The sequence below is a fragment of the Bos grunniens genome, chromosome 19 (genome assembly GCF_055505025.1).
Source record: "Bos grunniens cultivar Pamir isolate PY7600 chromosome 19, Bosgru_T2T1.0, whole genome shotgun sequence".
In the NCBI taxonomy this organism is placed as follows: domain Eukaryota; kingdom Metazoa; phylum Chordata; class Mammalia; order Artiodactyla; family Bovidae; genus Bos; species Bos grunniens.
The window spans coordinates 26,632,204-26,649,947 of NC_141183.1; the positions used below are offsets into that span (position 1 = coordinate 26,632,204).

Consider the following 17,744-nt stretch of genomic DNA (forward strand, 5'->3'; position numbering starts at 1 on the left):
TTTGTTTCACCCAGGAACTCTCATTTGAGTGTGAAATGGTGCCACTGGCCTACCACTAATAAATGCACTTGAGGTTTATTTTCTAAGCAGTAAACTGACTGTTCAGGGACATGATTTGTGGGTGGGGAAAGTTGTTTTTTCCTCTGATGCAGGCTATCTGGAGGGAGTGCTTAACTCTGAGCTTGTCTAGTTGCTGGAGTAAATTCTGTGTGCCACACTCTGGTTCCAGCTAACAGGTATGCATAGCTGTGAGTAGTTTCTGTTATCCATTTGAAGACCCAGCAGGAGGTAAGGCTAGGTGGGATAGCTGTGGGAAGTGGGAACAGACGTGTCCTCTTTTATCTCCAGGCTTACTTGCCAGTAGTGAGCAATGCCATCTCTAATAATCATTGTCTCTCTCAGGTTGAGGTGATTTCTGAAAGTAGCTGCACTTTCCTGTAGCGTTTACCTAGTGTGAGAAACGGGAGACCGGGCACTTAACTGGATGGTAGAGAGGAGGGAGGTGGAAATTGTATCTGTTGGAGTGGTTTTGCCCGCTCTGGCCAGCATGGTGAGAACGTCTCCTGGCAGAAAAACTAAGTGTCTTCCTTGGTAAAGTTAGAGTCCTACGTGTCACCTACTAGGGTGGGAAATGGGATGAGAGAAACTCAGGCTTATAAAAAGACCATTCTTACACACATCTTAGAGAAATGTGTGCCCTGATTTCCCTCTTCTAAGTGTTTGCATCAAAGGGAAATTCTCTTGTCTCTCCCATTTTGGAAAAATTGAGGAAGGTAATATGGACCTCAATGATAGTGGATAGACAGTGCAGATCACAAGTCTTCGGTGATTGTCATCCCTCTTTCCTCACCTAGAAATCAAAGGAAGATTTCTCTGCTTTAAATCCTTACAGGTGTGGGAATTGACCATTCACTTCTTTGGCTGTTTTGAGTCAGACTGTTCCCTCTGGCTCCTTTTCTACCTGTACAAAAGAAGATTAGCTTTTTAGGCTCCTTCGTTAGAAGAGCAAAAGTCTCGAGTCATTCCTGCATCTCTGAGACTCTGTAAATGGAAGCACCAACCATTTCTAGAGGAAAAAAGCCTCAGCGTGTGCTGATTGCTTCCTTTCTGCTCAGCACTGTGCTGGGTACTTTAACATTGCCCTGTTTGACCCTCCCCTCTGCCATTTGCTTTCTTGGCTTGTTTGATTCCCTAATGATTTACCTTCTCCCTTCTAGTTAGTTTTCTTTGCTTCAGCCACAGTCCCCCATGCTTCTAGTGGCTTCCATTGCCAGAAAAATGACAAGACTGGTGAAAACTTTAAAATGAAAGAATTGAGTTTAGTTACTTCTGTAGGCAGCATTTGGAGAAGGCAGTGGCGACCCACTCCAATACTCTTGCCTGGAAAATCCCATGGACGGAGGAGCCTGGTAGGCTGCAGTCCATGGGGTCGCTAAGAGTCGGGTACAACTGAGCGACTTCACTTTCCCTTTTCACTTTCATGCATTGGAGAAGGAAATGGCAACCCACTCCAATGTTCTTGCCTAGAGAATCCCAGGGACAGGGGTGCCTAGTGGGCTGCCGACTATGGGGTCGCGCAGAGTCGGACACGACTGAAGCGACTTAGCAGCAGCAGCAGGCAGCATTTGTAGGTCAGAGACCTAAACCAGGATACAGAGATGTGCCTCATTCTGGTTCTGCTTCTGATTTAGGAATAAACTGTTTAGTAAGCACTGTCCCTTTACTTTTGTGGTTTCCTTCAGTCCTTACCACATCATCACTGTAGGTAAATATTGTAGCCCTCTTCCACAGGAGAAAATTTGAGGCTCAGAAGTCTTAGTGCTGGGTTATAGAAAAAGAATGAAAGCGTTGCTTCTCTTGAGTCCAGATCCCATGCTTCTGACAAAACTACTGTGAGTCATCTGATGCCTCGGTGCCTGCTTTCCCGTTTCTCACTAGGGGGAACAATGAGTCACATTAAGTAGTTTTTAAGAATATGGTGTGCCCTTTATATGGCAAGATGATTCTCTTGACATGACCTGAGCTTTGGTTTATCCCTGTGGTTCTGGGCGGGTTGCCTGACTGGGATTAGGAATGGCCTCTAATGGAGTTCATGTGAAGCCAGTATAAAAAAATACCACAACTTGCTTCCATCATGCATTCCTTCTGGAATATGAAATGAGTGAAAAGCAGTTTTTTGGAAGTATATTAGTCACTAGGCATAAACATGTCTGCCTTTTTCTCCTTTGAAGAGCAGTTGATATGCCAAACATTGAAGGAGCATGGTTTTTATGATCCCAGGTACTGGGATCAAGCAGTGTTGCTCTCCGTGGTGATCCTTACCCATTTTACTTAACTTCTGACCTTTTGAAAATCTAATAAAAGTATTGGGTCTTTTAAAAGAAAAATATACAGAAGTGCAAATATGCACACATTTGTCTACAGTTCAGGAGATTGAGGGTTTGAGAAAGCTCCAGTGAAAAGGTAGACGGGAGCCCCACCTGCCAGCCTTCACTCAGCCCTCGGCTTGTGCATGGTTTGTGCAGGCCCAGGTGACAGGTCCCATTAAGTGAGGTCCAGTGACGACCAAAGAGAAGTCCTTACTGAAGGTTAACATGCCGCCTGCCCATGGTTTCACAGATGCACTTGTATACACAGTGCTGTATAGAGTTTTGCATATTCAGAGAATGAGGTGAAACTTTGCTAAATATAATGTATGTTAGGAGTTCTAAAAACTACTTTTTGCTCTTCACTGGGATCATGGAGTTACAGAATTGGACACTGGTTTTACTCCAGCACTTTCTGCTGCAAACCTGTATGACTGCATCTCCCAGACTGTCTGCTGCTGATGAGGGCAGTTTAATTGCCCACTTCCTTTGTGGTATCTTCAACAAAATGCCAATGAATGTCACTAAGAAGAAGGTAAAAAAGGACTGCCCAGTGGTGAAAAATGTCCCTTGTGCTGAAATATCAGTTTGTCTCTTCTGTTATGTGGTACCTGTAGATGCTACCACCGTTCTGGGGTTTGGGGTTTGTTGATTTGTGCCCGAGTGGAGAAAATAACCTGTGTTGTCGCACAGCTTTGGCTCCGCTGCTCCTCCTGGATGCTCTGTGTGAGAACATCTTTACCCTGGACCAGTCATGTCCATTCACAAAACCAGTGTTTCTTAACTCGGTACATGTTTTGGAAACCACTGACGTTTTATTCAATCATATGCAGAGTTTTTAGAAATCTATACCCTTATCTCAAAAAAAAGGTGTGGTAAGTCACCTCCAGAAATGGTCACCAACAATCCCATCTCTGTATATGAGTGCTGCTCCTTCCAATAAGAGCTAATTTTCCTTAAGGGTGTGGGCTGGACTTCTCACTAATCAAAGGTGCCAGAAGTGATATTTTAGCTGTTCGTACTTTTGCAGTTGGAAACCTGACATTTTCAGACCAGAAACTTAAGTGTCAAAAATCCAGACCCTGTACCCTGCTGACCTCCTGAAACTAAAGAATCCTCCAGCTAAGGGTTGCCAACCTAGAGAATCATGAGAAGTACTGTTTTATTTTTTTGGCCATGCTGAGTGGCATGTGGGATCTTAGTTCCCTGACTAGGAATCAAACTCAGGACCCCTACAGTAGATGTGCACAGTCGTAACAATTGGACTGCCAGGGAAGTCCCTGGAAGTACTTTAAACCATTGACTATTTGGGGATGGTTAGATATACATACAGATACATAGCAGTGTGTAAGTGAAAAAAGGACTTGAGAGTAAAGGACCTTTCCTTCTGACCTTTTGAGAATCTAATAAAAGTATTGGGATTTTAAAAGAAAAGTGTACATAAATGCAGATATGCACACATTTGTATACGGTTTAGGAAACAGACTTTGAAGTCATTTCTGAACTTGGGTTAATTAATAAACTGGCTTGAGAAAGCTCCAGTGAAAAGGCAGGAACCTCATCTGCCTGCCTTCACAGTTGGGCCTTGTAGTTTTATTTTGGTGAATGATTGCCTGTGATTGGAAACCAGATGTGCCCAGAGGAGGACCTCCACCTTGTGTAGCTCCAGGGGAGCAGTATTCATGCAGTGGCACCCACAGACCCAGTTTAACCCTGGTTGATACCTCAGCTTCCAGTCAAGTTGCCTCTCAGGTCCTTGCCTAGCCTTAGAATTCTTAGTCACCACCTTACAGAAGTGGATCAGGAAAGGTGAATATCCTGTTACAAATAGGTCTCCAGTTCCCCTGGAGTTCATGTGGCTTCCCAGTCTTGGATTAAGTTCCCATTTATCTTGGCTTTCAAGTTTCCATAAGTGGACTCCACCTGGGTAGTTTTCATCATTCCCCTACACAGCCTCCACATACAGCTGGATTAGTCTTTTCCTGTTTTCATTTGGGAAGCCTCCATGTCAGCATTCCCCCAAGTGAAGTATTACAGGTAAAATGGGCACTGTAGTCAAACTTGGAAAACAGTTGCAGTTGCATATTGATATGTTTCTTGAGTTCAGGGCGTCTCAGAACCTCTCGGGATTTTCCACGGAGACAGAATGTAACGTTTCCTAAAATGGTCTGGAAGGATTCTCTGGAGACCAGTATGCTGTGGGGGCAGACATTTAGATGTTTCTTTGGTACTTACTGAAATGGCCGAACTAAAAAGGAATTCCTTGTGAAGACTTCCTTATTTTTCTGCCTGAGACATGTCTGTAATTGTGGCAGAGACCAAGTCATTGTAGGGGTCAAATGTGCTTGGAGTGAAGGACCTTCCCTCAAATCCTGGCTCTGGGATTTCCGGTGCAGATTGACGATAATACTTGTGGAGGTAACTTGTCTTTTAGAGTGCCTAATATATTCAGTCATTCATTTGTACACAGAAGAGTAGAACTTGGTCTCCTGGAGAAGATGAGCATTAAATTCCTAATTGTGATTAGTGCCCTGAAGGGCAAAGGACAGGTGTTGGGTAAGCATAACGAGAGAACTAGCTGAGCTTGGTTATTCAGGAAGCCCTGACTGAGAAGGGAGCTTGCATAGATGATTGGGTTAGCCAATTGGCTGGGGAGGGGGGCGTGGGCAGATCACAAAAGCTGGCGAGCCTCTGGTGTGCCTAAGGGTCTGAGAGAATGTCTGGTAGTGGCTGAGGGGGGATGGGGGATGAGGATCAAGGAGCACAGGGCCTTAAAGGCCCCAACAAGAATGTCAGGTTGACCTAGGAAACTGAACTGTGGCCAGTAGGGGATGGACAGGCCCACCATGTTAAAAGGTCCTGCTCTGGATGGAGAACAGTAAGGTGGGAAGCACGGATGCCTGTTCCGGAGGCTGCTGCCCCCTAGGCAAGGGAAGATAGTACCTCCTGTGAATAAGTGTAGTAAGAGTGGCAAGAAGAATTTAGGTATATTTTCAAGAATGACTAACTACGGGGAGGTGTTTAGAGGGGGCAGTGAGGGCTGGGGAGTCACTCCCAGGTTTCTGGCCCACAGCAGGGTGTGCGGCAGTGCCGTCTGTAGACCTGAGCCAACGAAAGCAGTTTGTCGTGGGGCTGCAGGTCAAAAGCTGAGCATGAGGACCATGCATTCTCCGTGAGTCCTTCGTGAAAACCCTCTCCAAGGACCTCTGAGCTCTATTGGCACGGGGGTAAAGACAATTAAGAAGCGGTCTGTGTACTTGACAAACCCTGTTGTTGAGATATGTCAGATATGAGTTCTGCAGTGGAAGAATGTGCAAAGTGCTGCAGGAACTCGGTGGAGGGAGTGAATGAGTAGTTGCGGGGTTGGGACCTCTGAGTAAGAATTCACCAGCATGGGAGAATGGCATGTGCAGACACCAGCTTGAGGGGATGTGATGGGTGTGAAACGAGTTGTTGGAGAGCAAGGGCTGCCTTGAGTGAGTACATTGCTTCTGCCCTCTTTGTTCCTTAGTTCTTCAAGGACAAATTCCAGTCTCCCTCCCTGCTCCCGGTCCCGCCTGAGGGCCCAGCAAAGTGCCAGCCCAAGGAGGGAACTTACTGAATGGTCAGCGGCTTCAGCCGAAGCTTGAATGTCTCCAGCTTCAAACATGGGAATAAAATCTTCAGCCCTCTCTTCGTCACGTGGGGTTGTCACAGTGAGCCACCTCCCAGGACCACAGCTGGGCCAGGACAGTGGCCCCCTGTCACCTCCCTGAGGTGTGGCCTTTTCCCTTACTCTAGAGCTCTTCAAATGACTAGCTGCCTGTGACCTCAAAACAGAGCGATCAGTTGAGGGGCCACCTCATACACGAGAATTGATGAAGGACCTGGGCCCCAATTCTCCAAGTCCAAGGACACATGGGTTTGGGTCCTTGAGGTTATGATGGTGGGTAGGCACGGGCTACCTGTGTCCCAAGCCCGTTTTCCCACCTCAGAGGACCAGGGCTATTTAGTGTTTCCCTTTACAACTCTGGAAGAGGTCTCCTGGCTGCTGACACGCCAGGCCCCTGGGCAGGGTGTTGAGCCCAGGTCATCCCTGTCCGCTGCCCTGCACCAGAGAAGAAGTCATTCGCTCTTCATTGGTTTATTGAACACTTGCTGTGTTATGGGCACAGGATTGAGAGAAACGGGGGTAGGAAGGTATCAGTGGGACGACTCCTGCTATGCAGTGAGGTCCGAGTGTGTGGGGTCATTCACTAGCTTTCAGAGGTGACAACAGCACACTTGTGCACAACTGCTGCTTGAGACCGAGAGTCCTGGGAGGAGCCCAGTGAGTTCAGCGTGGTGGGAGGGACACACGAGCACAGAAGACACGGAGCAGAGGGCTGGCCTGGTCGGCTGGTTGGCTGCCACATCCAGGTAAGGAGAGGGGTTTCGTCCTCTGGGAGGCGGGGCTGGGGGCTCTCACTCTGACCCGTGGTTCTCAGCCTCTTTGCCTGGGAAGAGTGCTGCACATAAGCAGTGGTTAGGGGAGCCTTGCTGCTGCCTCCACCCTTGGAGGCCTTCCCTGGTCGTCCACTCAAGGCCCTCCATTTGCCCAATTCAGGTTTCTCCAACTGTAGTTATTTAGGGCAATCAAATTCCAGGTTAATCTGGCAGAGCTTCCGTTTTTCAATCATAAATGCCTCTAGATAGTGGATGAGCCAACCCTCACTAATCCTCTCTAAAGAAAGGGAGTGGTAATCCAGCACTTAAAATTCCAATGGCCCTCTGAGGGTCCCATGAAGTGCCCGGACTAGGGAGCAGGAGACGGTGTTTAGTCCTGGCTCTGTTAACAGTTCACCGTGTGACTTTGGGCAAATTGTTTCCATCCCTGAAAAATGATGATCTCTAAGGTTCCTGCCAGCGCTTTGCATGGAGGGACGTGCATTTCCATGTTGGCACTGGGGTGACTTCCATGGCCCTTCAAATGAAATGGCTCAAACACTTGGGAAAAACTCTTGGGGGGAATATAGAGAACTTTCCCACCTTGATTCCCAAGAGCCTCTGTTGGAAGGAGCAGGTGTTCTATCAGGGAAGCTAGAGAGGGGCCCACAGGTCTGCAGCTCTGGGGGGAGAGTCAGGATTAAGGAAGCAGACGAGCTTGGTGTCTGCTCAGCTATGTCACCCCATGCCCTTTCTCTTGAGCTTGCTAGCCTGAGCTCTGAATCTTTCTACAGCCTGAGTCACTTACCTACTGATTCACTTACCTTCTTGTTTATTTATTGAACATCCCCTTGAACGCCTTTGTGGTTGTGGCCCAGGCCAGAAAGCGTCAGCTGATAACCCCTCCCAGAGTGATATTGCCTTTATTTAGGTTGTTGAAGACGGAAAATACCTAAGACTCTCTAACAATTAGGGAATAAGGGGCGTGTTCCAGGGTCTGGAGAACCACACAGCATTCTCGGTGGCTTCAGCTGGCCCTGAGAGTGGGGAGCAGAATGTGCCTGTGTGTGCTGGTGGAGAAGCTGTCACCTACCTTCTGTAGTTGCTCCTCCTCGCCCCTGGACCACTGGTTCTCGCTGATACCCTTGTGATGAAGAGAGGAGACAGAGAAGAAAGAAAGTGAAGCAGAGGAAGACTGTCTTGGGAACCAAAAAAGACAGGACCAGAACTGGGGACTCAGGAATAGAGTAATTTCTCTAGGAACTGAGGTTCTTCATTCACTGATTCATTCATTGATTCCTTCCTCTTTCTCTTCCATTTTCCCTCCCTTCTGCCCTTCCTTCCACAAATACTTCATAAGCGCCTCTAATAGAAACTGTGGGGACAGGAGATGGCAGACTCTTACCTGCCCGTGGGGTGGATTTTACTCTCAGGACACCAGCCATGTGACCCAGCAGAACAGTGCAGGGCAGTATGCCAAGGAGGGCGCCATGCCCAGGCCATGAAGACAGGGTTAGGGTTTTCAATTTTAAGGTCCTTCTGGATTGATGGTTTCTTCAACTCTAGGCTTTAGACCCATGGTAATTTTGTACCTTTGGCAGAACTGGATTCATCGCCATCTCCTCATCCTTGCAGCTGCTCCCTCGGCGCACACAGACCACCTCTCCAAGGAACCAACCAGGAAGCCTATGCAGCCAAACCACTCTGGCCCCACCCTCAACAATGCCAGCCTGTGCACCCTGGCCAGAGCATCTCCCTCACCTCCCTGACAACTCGGTCTTCCCCAGGGAGCATGTAGGGGGAAGGTGTAGATAACACTTACCTGTTCCGTCTGACTGGATGGGAGGTATTCCTAGGGGAAAGAGAAGAAATAAGGGTTGCACTGCTTCCCTGGGGGCCCAGTGAGATGAAACAGCTCATGGCTCTTTGGGATCCATGCCTTTGGTGGGTCTTTGGGGACTCTGGTCACCCCCTGTTGTCCTGGTGTGACTGGGCCGCACCAGATACATCTGGGTAGGAGGCAGTTTAGGGTAGTGGGAAGTGTGCATACTGTGGAGTCTGCCTGGTGCTAGTCAGGCGTCCTTGGGAAAGTACTTAGCCTATGTGAACCTTAGTTTCCCTGCTGGTGATAAAGGAGATATTAGGAGATTTAACCACAAGTGAGCACAGCGTTCAGTAAATATTTCCCGTATACCCCCACCTCCTGCTTCCTGGGTTTCTGGATTTGAAAGAGATCTCTGAAATGGCCCAGGCCAAAACTCATTTTGTGGAAGAAACTGAGGCCAAAGTTTGGTCACAAGTTAATTTTCTCTTTTATTTTATGGTGCATGTAGCAGGAAGATTTTCTCTATTTTTAAATGTGTTTTTTAAAGTTACAAAAGCAGTTTCTGAATAAATGCCCACTATCAAGTGGTAAGGTAGAGTTTAGTGTAGTAAAACTCCCCCTTAACTTTTGCTCTCCCTCACCTTCACTTCTATCCTAGATGTAAAACACTGGTGACAGTTTGATATTTATCCTTCTGGAATTCTCCCTATGTTTTCATGTGTGTGTGTGTGTGTGTGTAAGTATGCAGTGATTTTTTTAAACATGTAGGCTCGTATCTTATATATTGTTACATAACTTGCTTTTTCCACTTAGCCAATATCTTGGAAATCTGTATCTTTCCACAGATCTGCCTCATCCACTTCAATGGCCACAAAGGCTATGGATGTGCCAGACTTCCCTGGTGGTCCAGTGGTTAAGAATTCACCTTCCAATCCAGGGGACTCAGGGTCGATCCCTGGTTGGGGAACTAAGATCCCACATGGTACAGGGTAACTAACTAGGCCCATGCTACAACTAGAAAAGTCCAAGTGCTGCAACCAAGACTCAGCACAGCCAAAAAAAAAAAAAAAAAAGGCCATGGATGTGTCTAATATATTTTTATTATCCCCCCCCATTGATAGTTTTTAGGTTATTTTCACATTCTTGCTATTTGGCACACATACCTCAGGGCTTATGTAGCAATAGCATTTCTATTTGATGGATTTCCTGAAGCGAACCTATCAGAAGGTATGCATGTTGCCAACTTTGATGGATATTGCCAAAATGTCCTCCAAATGGACAGTGTATTAAAGTGTATGTAAGTGCCAGTTTTTTCATATCCTCACAAAAACCACTTTTAAAAATTTAGTTGTCAATAAGAAAACTGCTCTCTGTTCAGACTTTTTTCCTCTTTGTCCTCCCAGGATACAGATTTCATGTCGAGAGTGCCCTCAGGGAACATAGATTCATTTTAATAATTCTACTTGAACCAAACAGAATTTCACAGAAAGCTTAGTCTTTGGGTTTACTCACATCAGAGGCAGATCTCAAGTTCTACCACCTCTCTCCATAGACCTCCACAGTACTGAAGGAAGGGCACCAGCAGGGTGCAAAATATTTGTCCCCACCCTTAGGGTCACTGCACTCCCCAGGTGCTGGAGTGGTTTTACCTGTTGCCTGGCATAATTAACACTCTCTGAAATGTCCTGATTTGGATAACAATTGATATGGACACTGTATCCCATTCCATAGCGTGAGTGATCACTATTGGACTGGAGTAAGGGATGCTGAGTCCTGGGCTTTAAGTTAGGGCCTCTGTTTGGGGTAACAGAACCCACCCAGAAGCCTTTGTCCCTGGGTGTCCGCCCACATCTGTCACTTACCTCCTACCTGCTTCCCCATTAGCCCAAAGAACTGGCTTGCTTTCCCCTTCTTCACGTCCCGGAGTTGAAGCAGGATGCTGGGGATGACATCTTCCTGAAGAAGCAGAGAGTTCCTTAGAGTTGAGGGCAGGCTGACAACAAAACAGTCTGAACAATAACAATCTCAATAACCCATGCTCTGCGCTGGCATTGATCTCCTCACATTTTATACAATACTGCAAATAATAACAGCAGTAATAAATGGCTAACGTTAAAGTGTTCCTAAGCACTTTCATATATTAACACAATCCTTACCAAAACCACATAAAGAAAGTACTATTTGGGTCTCCATTTTACAGATGGAAACTAAGGCTCAGAGGGATTACCAGTCAGGATGTGAGATGAAGCCAGCCTCGAACCCAGGTCATCTAACTCAAAGGCTCAGACACTCCAGGCATAATCTCATTTACGCTTCACAACCACCATGTGAAATATCCATCTACAGATGGGGACACAGGTTTGTGATTAGGTGACTTGTCCAAGGTCATACAGGAAGTGGTAGAGTCAGAATCCAAACTCAGTCTGACTCTAGACTCCTGCTCTTCTCTCTCCCTCTGGCACTCCCCTCATCGTCCTGGATTTAACCTGGGCCTCTCATGGCATGTGGCCTGGGGCAGAGGCCACTCCCTCAGGCAAAGACATTTTCATCCTTCAGCTCAAAGTGAAGTCACTCAGTCGTGTCCGACTCTTTGTGACCCCATGGACTGCAGCCTCCTAGGCTCCTCCATCTATGGGATTTTCCAGGCAAGAGTACTGGAGTGGGTTGCCGTTTCCTTCTCCAGGGGATCTTCCCCCAGAGGATCTTCCCAACTCAGGGATTGAACCCGGGTCTCCCACATTGCAAGTGAATGCTTTACCCTCTAAGCCACCAGGGAAGTCCCTCATCCTTCAGCTGGTGGGGTAAAAGTTCTGGACCAAGGACTATAGATTTAAGTTCTCATTTCTCCATTAACCTTTGTGACCTTGGCCAACGGCCTCTCCTTCCCTGGAGCCTCTGATGAAGGGCCTGCTTGGCTCTGCTGAGACTGAGCGATGCTTGCTAGTGGAGAAAGTGATAGTGGGTGACAGTCATTAGACCATCTTCATGTCTTTGTATCCCCAATACCTGGCACAGTGCCTGGTACACACAGGAGCTCAGCATGTATGGGATGCAGGATGGTGAACGAAAGGCCCTTTCTCTGATAGTCTGGGAATAGGGAAGAGGATGGGGATTCCTTTTCCAGGAAGGGTGAGACAGGTGACCAGAGCCCTAGAGTAACACGGGGTTGGGTCACGGGCTCTTCCATTCCCAGTTTCCCCAGGGGCAGCCCTGAAGCTTCAGGGACAAGCAGGGACCTGGCTGGGGTGAAGTGGAAACCCCCTCGGCTCTCCCAGCTTATCCCAGCTTTTGGGATCAGGAGTGGATTGTTTTCTAAGCCTTGGACTAATTCAGTCACTTCCAGTCTGTCTCTTCTCCAGGACATCAATGGCTGGGGCAGCTGTCTCAGGCTGGAGTCATCTAGCCTGGCCAGGAACCGGAAAAGTGTCTTTGGAGATTTGGACCCATTTCTGAAAAGCTTATGAAAAGCACTTTGCCTTGGTAAAAGGCAGTCTTCAAATGCAAGCTGGACAGAATGTTTTTTTCTTTTCTCCCACCCATTAGGTTTCTGGGGCCCGTTGGGAGGTGTCTTTTACTCAGGAAGGACTCTTGCCCTGACCAGAAGCTCTTCTTACCCCTTTAACTCAAATCCCCAGCTCCAGGGCTAACTGGGAGTCCTGAGAGCAAGGGAGAAAATCAGATCATCCCTAACAGAGGCATCATTCCTCATTCAGATGAGATGGTTCCTATATCCCAAATTCTGTGTCTTGGGAAGTAGAGGGATGTTAAATGAGAGTGAGCCAAGAAGAAGCTTCAGATGCAGCTGCAGCATGGAAAGCCCCACGAGGCACTGGTTGACATCGATGATGTTTCCCACGTAACCGTGTAGAGTGGTCCCTATTACACAGCTTCCCAGCGCCTGGGCCATGTCCCCTGATGGGCACAGACTCCAAGTCAGAGCTGGAAAAAAAACCTTGGGGGCCATCTTCCCCCCGCCCCTCCCATTTTACAAGTGAGGAAACTGATGTCCCCAGGTCACACAGAGTCAGTGGAGAAGCTGAGACTTGAACCTTTATCTCCTCAGCCTGCTGTCTTCTCAAAGGCACACACTTCCACGTTCAGACAAACCAGGAAGGAAGCCCACCAGAAGGAAAGCCACCAGGCATAGCTGTTACTTGATGGCTTGTCCTGCAGCCCCAGTGTCCTCACTGTCCCCGGATTAGGGGGAGCAGGCCCAGCCCTGTCCCATCTGCCCTCCCGGAGGCTTTCCCTGAGCACTAGAGACACACTAGTCCACTGGCCTCGTGCCCCTGTCTGATGGGAACCTCCGAGGCCAGGATCTTTGTCTCTCTGACTAGATGGGGTGGGGCACGTACACTGTGTCTCTAGCTGTGAGATTTCTTCCCAGTGACAGCACTCAGGTCAGCTTAGTAGGAGAGGCTGGCAATCAAACCACTACTTGTCAGGGAATAAGTTTCTACACATGAGACAAAACAGTGATCCCACTCCAAGTTGACCCGCTTGAAAGGATGTGCTGGACAATGTCCTCCGAGGCACAGATACACAGATTAAGACATTGGGCAAGGTGTACAGTTGTGCTTTTGACGCTGTGTAATATTGGACGCACTGCTTGACCTTTCTATGCTTCAGTTTCCCTATCTGTGATATGGGGATAGAAATGGTGCTTTTCCCACAAGGTGCAGATGAGGATTAAATGGGTTAATATTTATGAGGCATTTAGGACAGTGTCAGGAACATGTATATGTTAAATAAGTTTGTTAAATGAAGCATGAACACACTGTTAATTCCATATATCACTAGGCCATTCAGGTATGAGATAAATCAAATCCCTTACAATTATACAGGTGACGTGACAAATAGATTCAAAGGATTAGATCTGATAGAGTGCCTGAAGAACTATGGACGGAGGTTCACATTGTATAGGAGGCGGTGATCAAAACCATCCCCAAGAAAAAGAAATGCAAAAAAAAAGGCAAAATAGTTGTCTGAGGAGTCCTTACAAATAGCCGAGAAAAGAAGAGAAGCAAAGGGCAAAGGAGAAAAGGAAAGATATATCCATCTGAATGCAGAGACCAGAGAATAGCAAGGAGAGATAAGAAAGCCTTCTTAAGTGATCAATGCAAATAGAGGAAAACAATAGAATGGGAAAGACTAGACATCTTTTCAAGAAAATTAGAGATACCAAGGGAACATTTCACACAAAGATGGGCAAAATAAAGGACAGAAACAGTATGGACCTAACAGAAGAAGATACTAGGAAGAGGTGGTAAGAATAAACAGAAGAACTATACAAAAGAAATCTTAACAACCCAGTAACCATGATGGTGTGATCACTTACCTAGAGCCAGACATCCTGCAATGCGAAGTCAAGTGGACCTTAGGACTATGAACAAAGCTAGTGGAGGTGATGGAATTCCAGTTGAGATATTTCAAATCCTAAAAGATGATGCTGTGAAAGTGCTGCACTCAATATGCCAGAAAATTTGGAAAAACTCAGCAGTTGCCATAGGACTGGAAAAAGTTTTCGTTCCAATCCCAAGAAAGGCAATTCCAAAGAATGTTCAAATTACCGCACAACTACACTAATGTCACATGCTAGCAAAGTAATGCTCAAAATTCTCCAAGTTAGGCTTCAACAGTATGTGAACCGAGAACTTCCAGATGTTTAAGCTGGATTTAGAAAAGGCAGAGGAACCAGAGATCAAATTGCAAACATCCATTGGATCATAGAAAAAGTAAGAGGATTCCAGAAAAGCATCTACTTCTGCTTCGTTGACTACGCTAAAACCTTTGACTGTGTGGATCACAACAAACTGTGGAAAATTCTTAAAGAGATGGGAATACCAGGCCACCTTATCTGCCTCCTGAGAAACCTGTATGCAGGTCAAGAAGCAACAGTTAGAACCGGACATGGAACAATAGACTGGTTCCAAATTGGGAAAGGAGTATGTCAAGGCTGCATATTGTCACCCTGCTTACTTAACTTATATGCAGAGTACATCATGGGAAATGCCAGACTGGATGAAGCACAAGCTGGAGTCAGGATTGCAGGGAGAAATATCAGTAACCTCAGATATGCGGATAACACCACCCTTATGGCAGAAAGTGAAGAGGCACTGAAGAGCCTCTTGATGAAGGTGAAAGAGGAGAATGAAAAAGCTGGCTCAAAACTCAACATTCGAAAACAAAGTTCATGGCATTGGGTCCCATCACTTCATGGCAAATAGATAACAGTGACAGACTTTATTTTCTTGGGCTCCAAAATCACTGCAGATGGTGACCGCAGCCATGAAATTAAAAGATGCTTGCTCCTTGGAAGAAAAGGTATGACAAACTCAGCATATTAAGAAGCAGAGACATTATTTTGCTGACAAAGTTCTGTCTAGTCAAAGCTATGGTTTTTCCAGTAGTCATGTATGGATGTGAGAGTTGGACTATAAAGAAGGCTGAGCGCCAAAAAATTGATCCTTTTGAACTGTGGTATTGGAGAAGACTCTTGAGAGTCCCTTGGACAGCAAGGAGACCAAATCAGTCAATCCTAAAGGAAATCAGTCCTGAATATTCATTGGAAGGACTGATGCTGAAGCTGAAGCTCCAATACTTTGACTACCTGATGTGAAGAACTGACTCACTGGAAAAGACCCTGATGCTGGGAAAGATTGAAGGCAGGAGGAGAAGGGGATGACAGAGGATGAGATGGTTGGATGGCATCACCGACTTGATGAACATGAGTTTGAGCAAGCTCTGGGAGATGGTGAAGGACAGGGAAGCCTGACATGCTGCAGTCCATGGGGTTGTAAAGAGTCGGACAGGACTGAGCGACTGAACAACAACAAAATACGCTTGCATCTCTTTGGAGGTCTATCAGGCCAGGGGCAACAGCCTTGAACATGCCCAGAGAGGGGAGGCAGACACCCTACCGTGCAGTGTACAGCCTGCTCTCTTGCTATCATGCCCTGCTTTCCCCAAAGATACCTACCTCCAGGGTCACAGCCACCCAGGAGCCAACTTCAGCATTGACTGCCAGTTCCTTGTCACCTGCCACAGTGCATGCAGACAGCCCCAGGAGGAGAAGCAAGGTGACGCAGAGCAGCATCTTGGGACCCTAGGGGACCCCTCAGCCCAAAGACTGCCTCAAGCAGGCTTGGTCCTCTCTCTGGCTCCTCTCAGCAGGTGGGGGAAGCTCCACCTGTTCCGTCTTTCCAGCTACTCGGCCTCTTTCTTCAGCTTATCTGATGCCCCAGGCCATTTCCTGTAACTCCCCACCCCACTTGCTGGAAAAGCCAGTGATACCATGAGCTGCCCAGAGAAGGGACCAGGCCTCCTCCACTGCCGCCCCCAGCAGCTGATCTTTGTTGCAACACCACCTTACCTTTGGCCGCATTCCCCCAGGAGGCAGGTGCACAATGGGGCAGTGTGTAGGGCCTAGTGCTTTTGGCTTCCTGACTAGAAGCCCCGAGGGGGCCTTGGCATCTTGGAAATGGAGAGGGAGAACTGCCTGGTTTCTTCCTTCCCCTGTAGGAGAGGCCTCTCCCCAGAACTTAGTATTCTACCACTAGTCTCCCTTTCCTGTCACTGCACCCCTTCCTTGGCATTCCCTGCCATGTCTTGCCCTAAGAGATCAGTTTAGTTCAGTTGCTCAGTCCTGTCTGACTCTTTGAGACTCCATGACTGCAGCACGCTAGGCTTCCCTATCCATCACCAACTCCCAGAGCTTGCTCAAACTCATGTCCATCAAGTCAGTGATGCCATCCAACCATTTCATCCTCTGTCATCCCCTTCTCCTCCTACTTTCAATCTTTCCCAGCATCAGGGTCTTTTCCAGTGAGTCAGTTCTTCACATCAAGTGGTCAAAGTATTGGAGCTTCAGCTTCAGCATCAGTCCTTTCAATGAATATTCAGGACTGATTTCCTTTAGGACTGACTGATTTGGTCTCCTTGGTGTCCAAGGGACTCTTAAGAGTCTTCTCCAATACCACAGTTCAAAAGGATCAATTCTTCGGCACTCAGCTTTCTTTATAGTCCAACTCTCACATCCATATATGATTACTGGTAAAACCATAGCTTTGACTAGACAGACCTTTGTCAGCAAAATAATGCCTCTGGCTAAGTTTGTCATAGCTTTTCTTCCAAGGAGCAAACATCTTTTAATTTCATGGCTGCAGTCACCATCTGCAATGATTTTGGAACCCAAGAAAATAAAGTCTGTCACTGTTTCCATTGTTTTCCTATCTATTTGCCGTGAAGTGATGGGACCTGATGCCATGATCTTTGTTTTCCGAATGTTGAGTTTTGAGCCAGCTTTTTCATTCTCCTCTTTCACCTTCATCAAGAGGCTCTTCAGTGCCTCTTTGCTTTCTGCCATAAGGGTGGTGTTATCCGCATATCTGAGGTTACTTATCCGCATATCTGAGGTTACTGATATTTCTCCCTGCAATCTTGGTTCCAGCTTATGCTTCATCCAGTCCAGCATTTTGCATGATGTACTGTGCGTATAAGTCTTGCCCTAAGAGATAAGGTAAGACTTAAAAAAAATACAAGGAGGAATTGGGATTTGCCAGAAAAATGGCCTCTTGCTCAAATGTCATCAGCTCTAAAATATCTTCCCACTGCTGTCAAAGTGGTCTTTTCAAAGCCCTAACCTGACCCGTCTCTCCCTGCTTACAACCGTCCAGTGTCTCCCCATTGCCCATGGTGTAAAGGTCAAGCTCCCTAGCATGGAATTCAGAACCCTTCTCCACTTAGTCCAACAGATATAGAACAAGGGTCCTGTGGTCGGAGAGCTGTGAATTCCATCCCCAGGGCCCTCACTAAATAGCTGTGTGACCTTAGGCATGTTACTTAGAATCCTCATCAGTAAAATGAGATTATTAATAGCACGTATTTCCAAAGTTGTTTGAGGATGAAATTAGATAATGCATGTGGGGCACTTAGCACAGTGCATGATGGTAAATATTTAATACCCATTAACTATTATAGACGCTGGGTGAGGCACTGGGCGACAGAAGATGAATAAGGCACTGTCCCTGCCCAACAGCATCTCACAGCCTCTAGGAAAGAAGAACTCTGGTTGGCAGATAAGCTGCATTCAGTTTGCTTGTGCCAGCAAGAGGTGGAGGGGAGAGAAGGCTGTGCTCCATGCCCTCAGT

The 17,744-nt window shown here is 47.0% G+C and overlaps 1 protein-coding gene across 2 annotated transcripts; it reads right to left on the reverse strand.

Moving 5' to 3' along the window:
• Nucleotides 1-6,473: 6,473 nt before the first annotated feature.
• Nucleotides 6,474-15,822, reverse strand: TAC4 (tachykinin precursor 4). 2 transcript variants are annotated; one of them, XM_086355485.1, is made up of 5 exons: nt 15,575-15,822; nt 10,465-10,551; nt 8,593-8,622; nt 7,864-7,914; nt 6,474-6,841 (listed from the first exon to the last, which is right to left on the reverse strand). In XM_086355485.1, the coding sequence occupies exons 1-5, from the start codon at nt 15,689-15,691 to the stop codon at nt 6,602-6,604; spliced, it is 525 nt and encodes a 174-aa protein (XP_086211611.1). In that variant the 5' UTR covers nt 15,692-15,822; the 3' UTR covers nt 6,474-6,601. The 2 variants fall into 2 exon arrangements, with proteins under 2 accessions (XP_086211611.1, XP_086211610.1); XM_086355484.1 differs by having other exon boundaries at nt 10,458-10,551.
• Between the last annotated feature and the right edge of the window lie 1,922 nt (nt 15,823-17,744).

Coding starts and splice junctions, on each gene's coding strand:
- TAC4 (XM_086355485.1), bottom strand. CDS start 15,691: ATGCTGCTCTGCGTCACCTTGCTTCTCCTCCTGGGGCTGTCTGCATGC. Junction 10,552..15,574: donor GGGTGGCTGTGACCCTGGAG/GTAGGTATCTTT, acceptor CTGCTTCTTCAG/GAAGATGTCATCCCCAGCAT. Junction 8,623..10,464: donor TTGGGCTAATGGGGAAGCAG/GTAGGAGGTAAG, acceptor TCTTTCCCCTAG/GAATACCTCCCATCCAGTCA.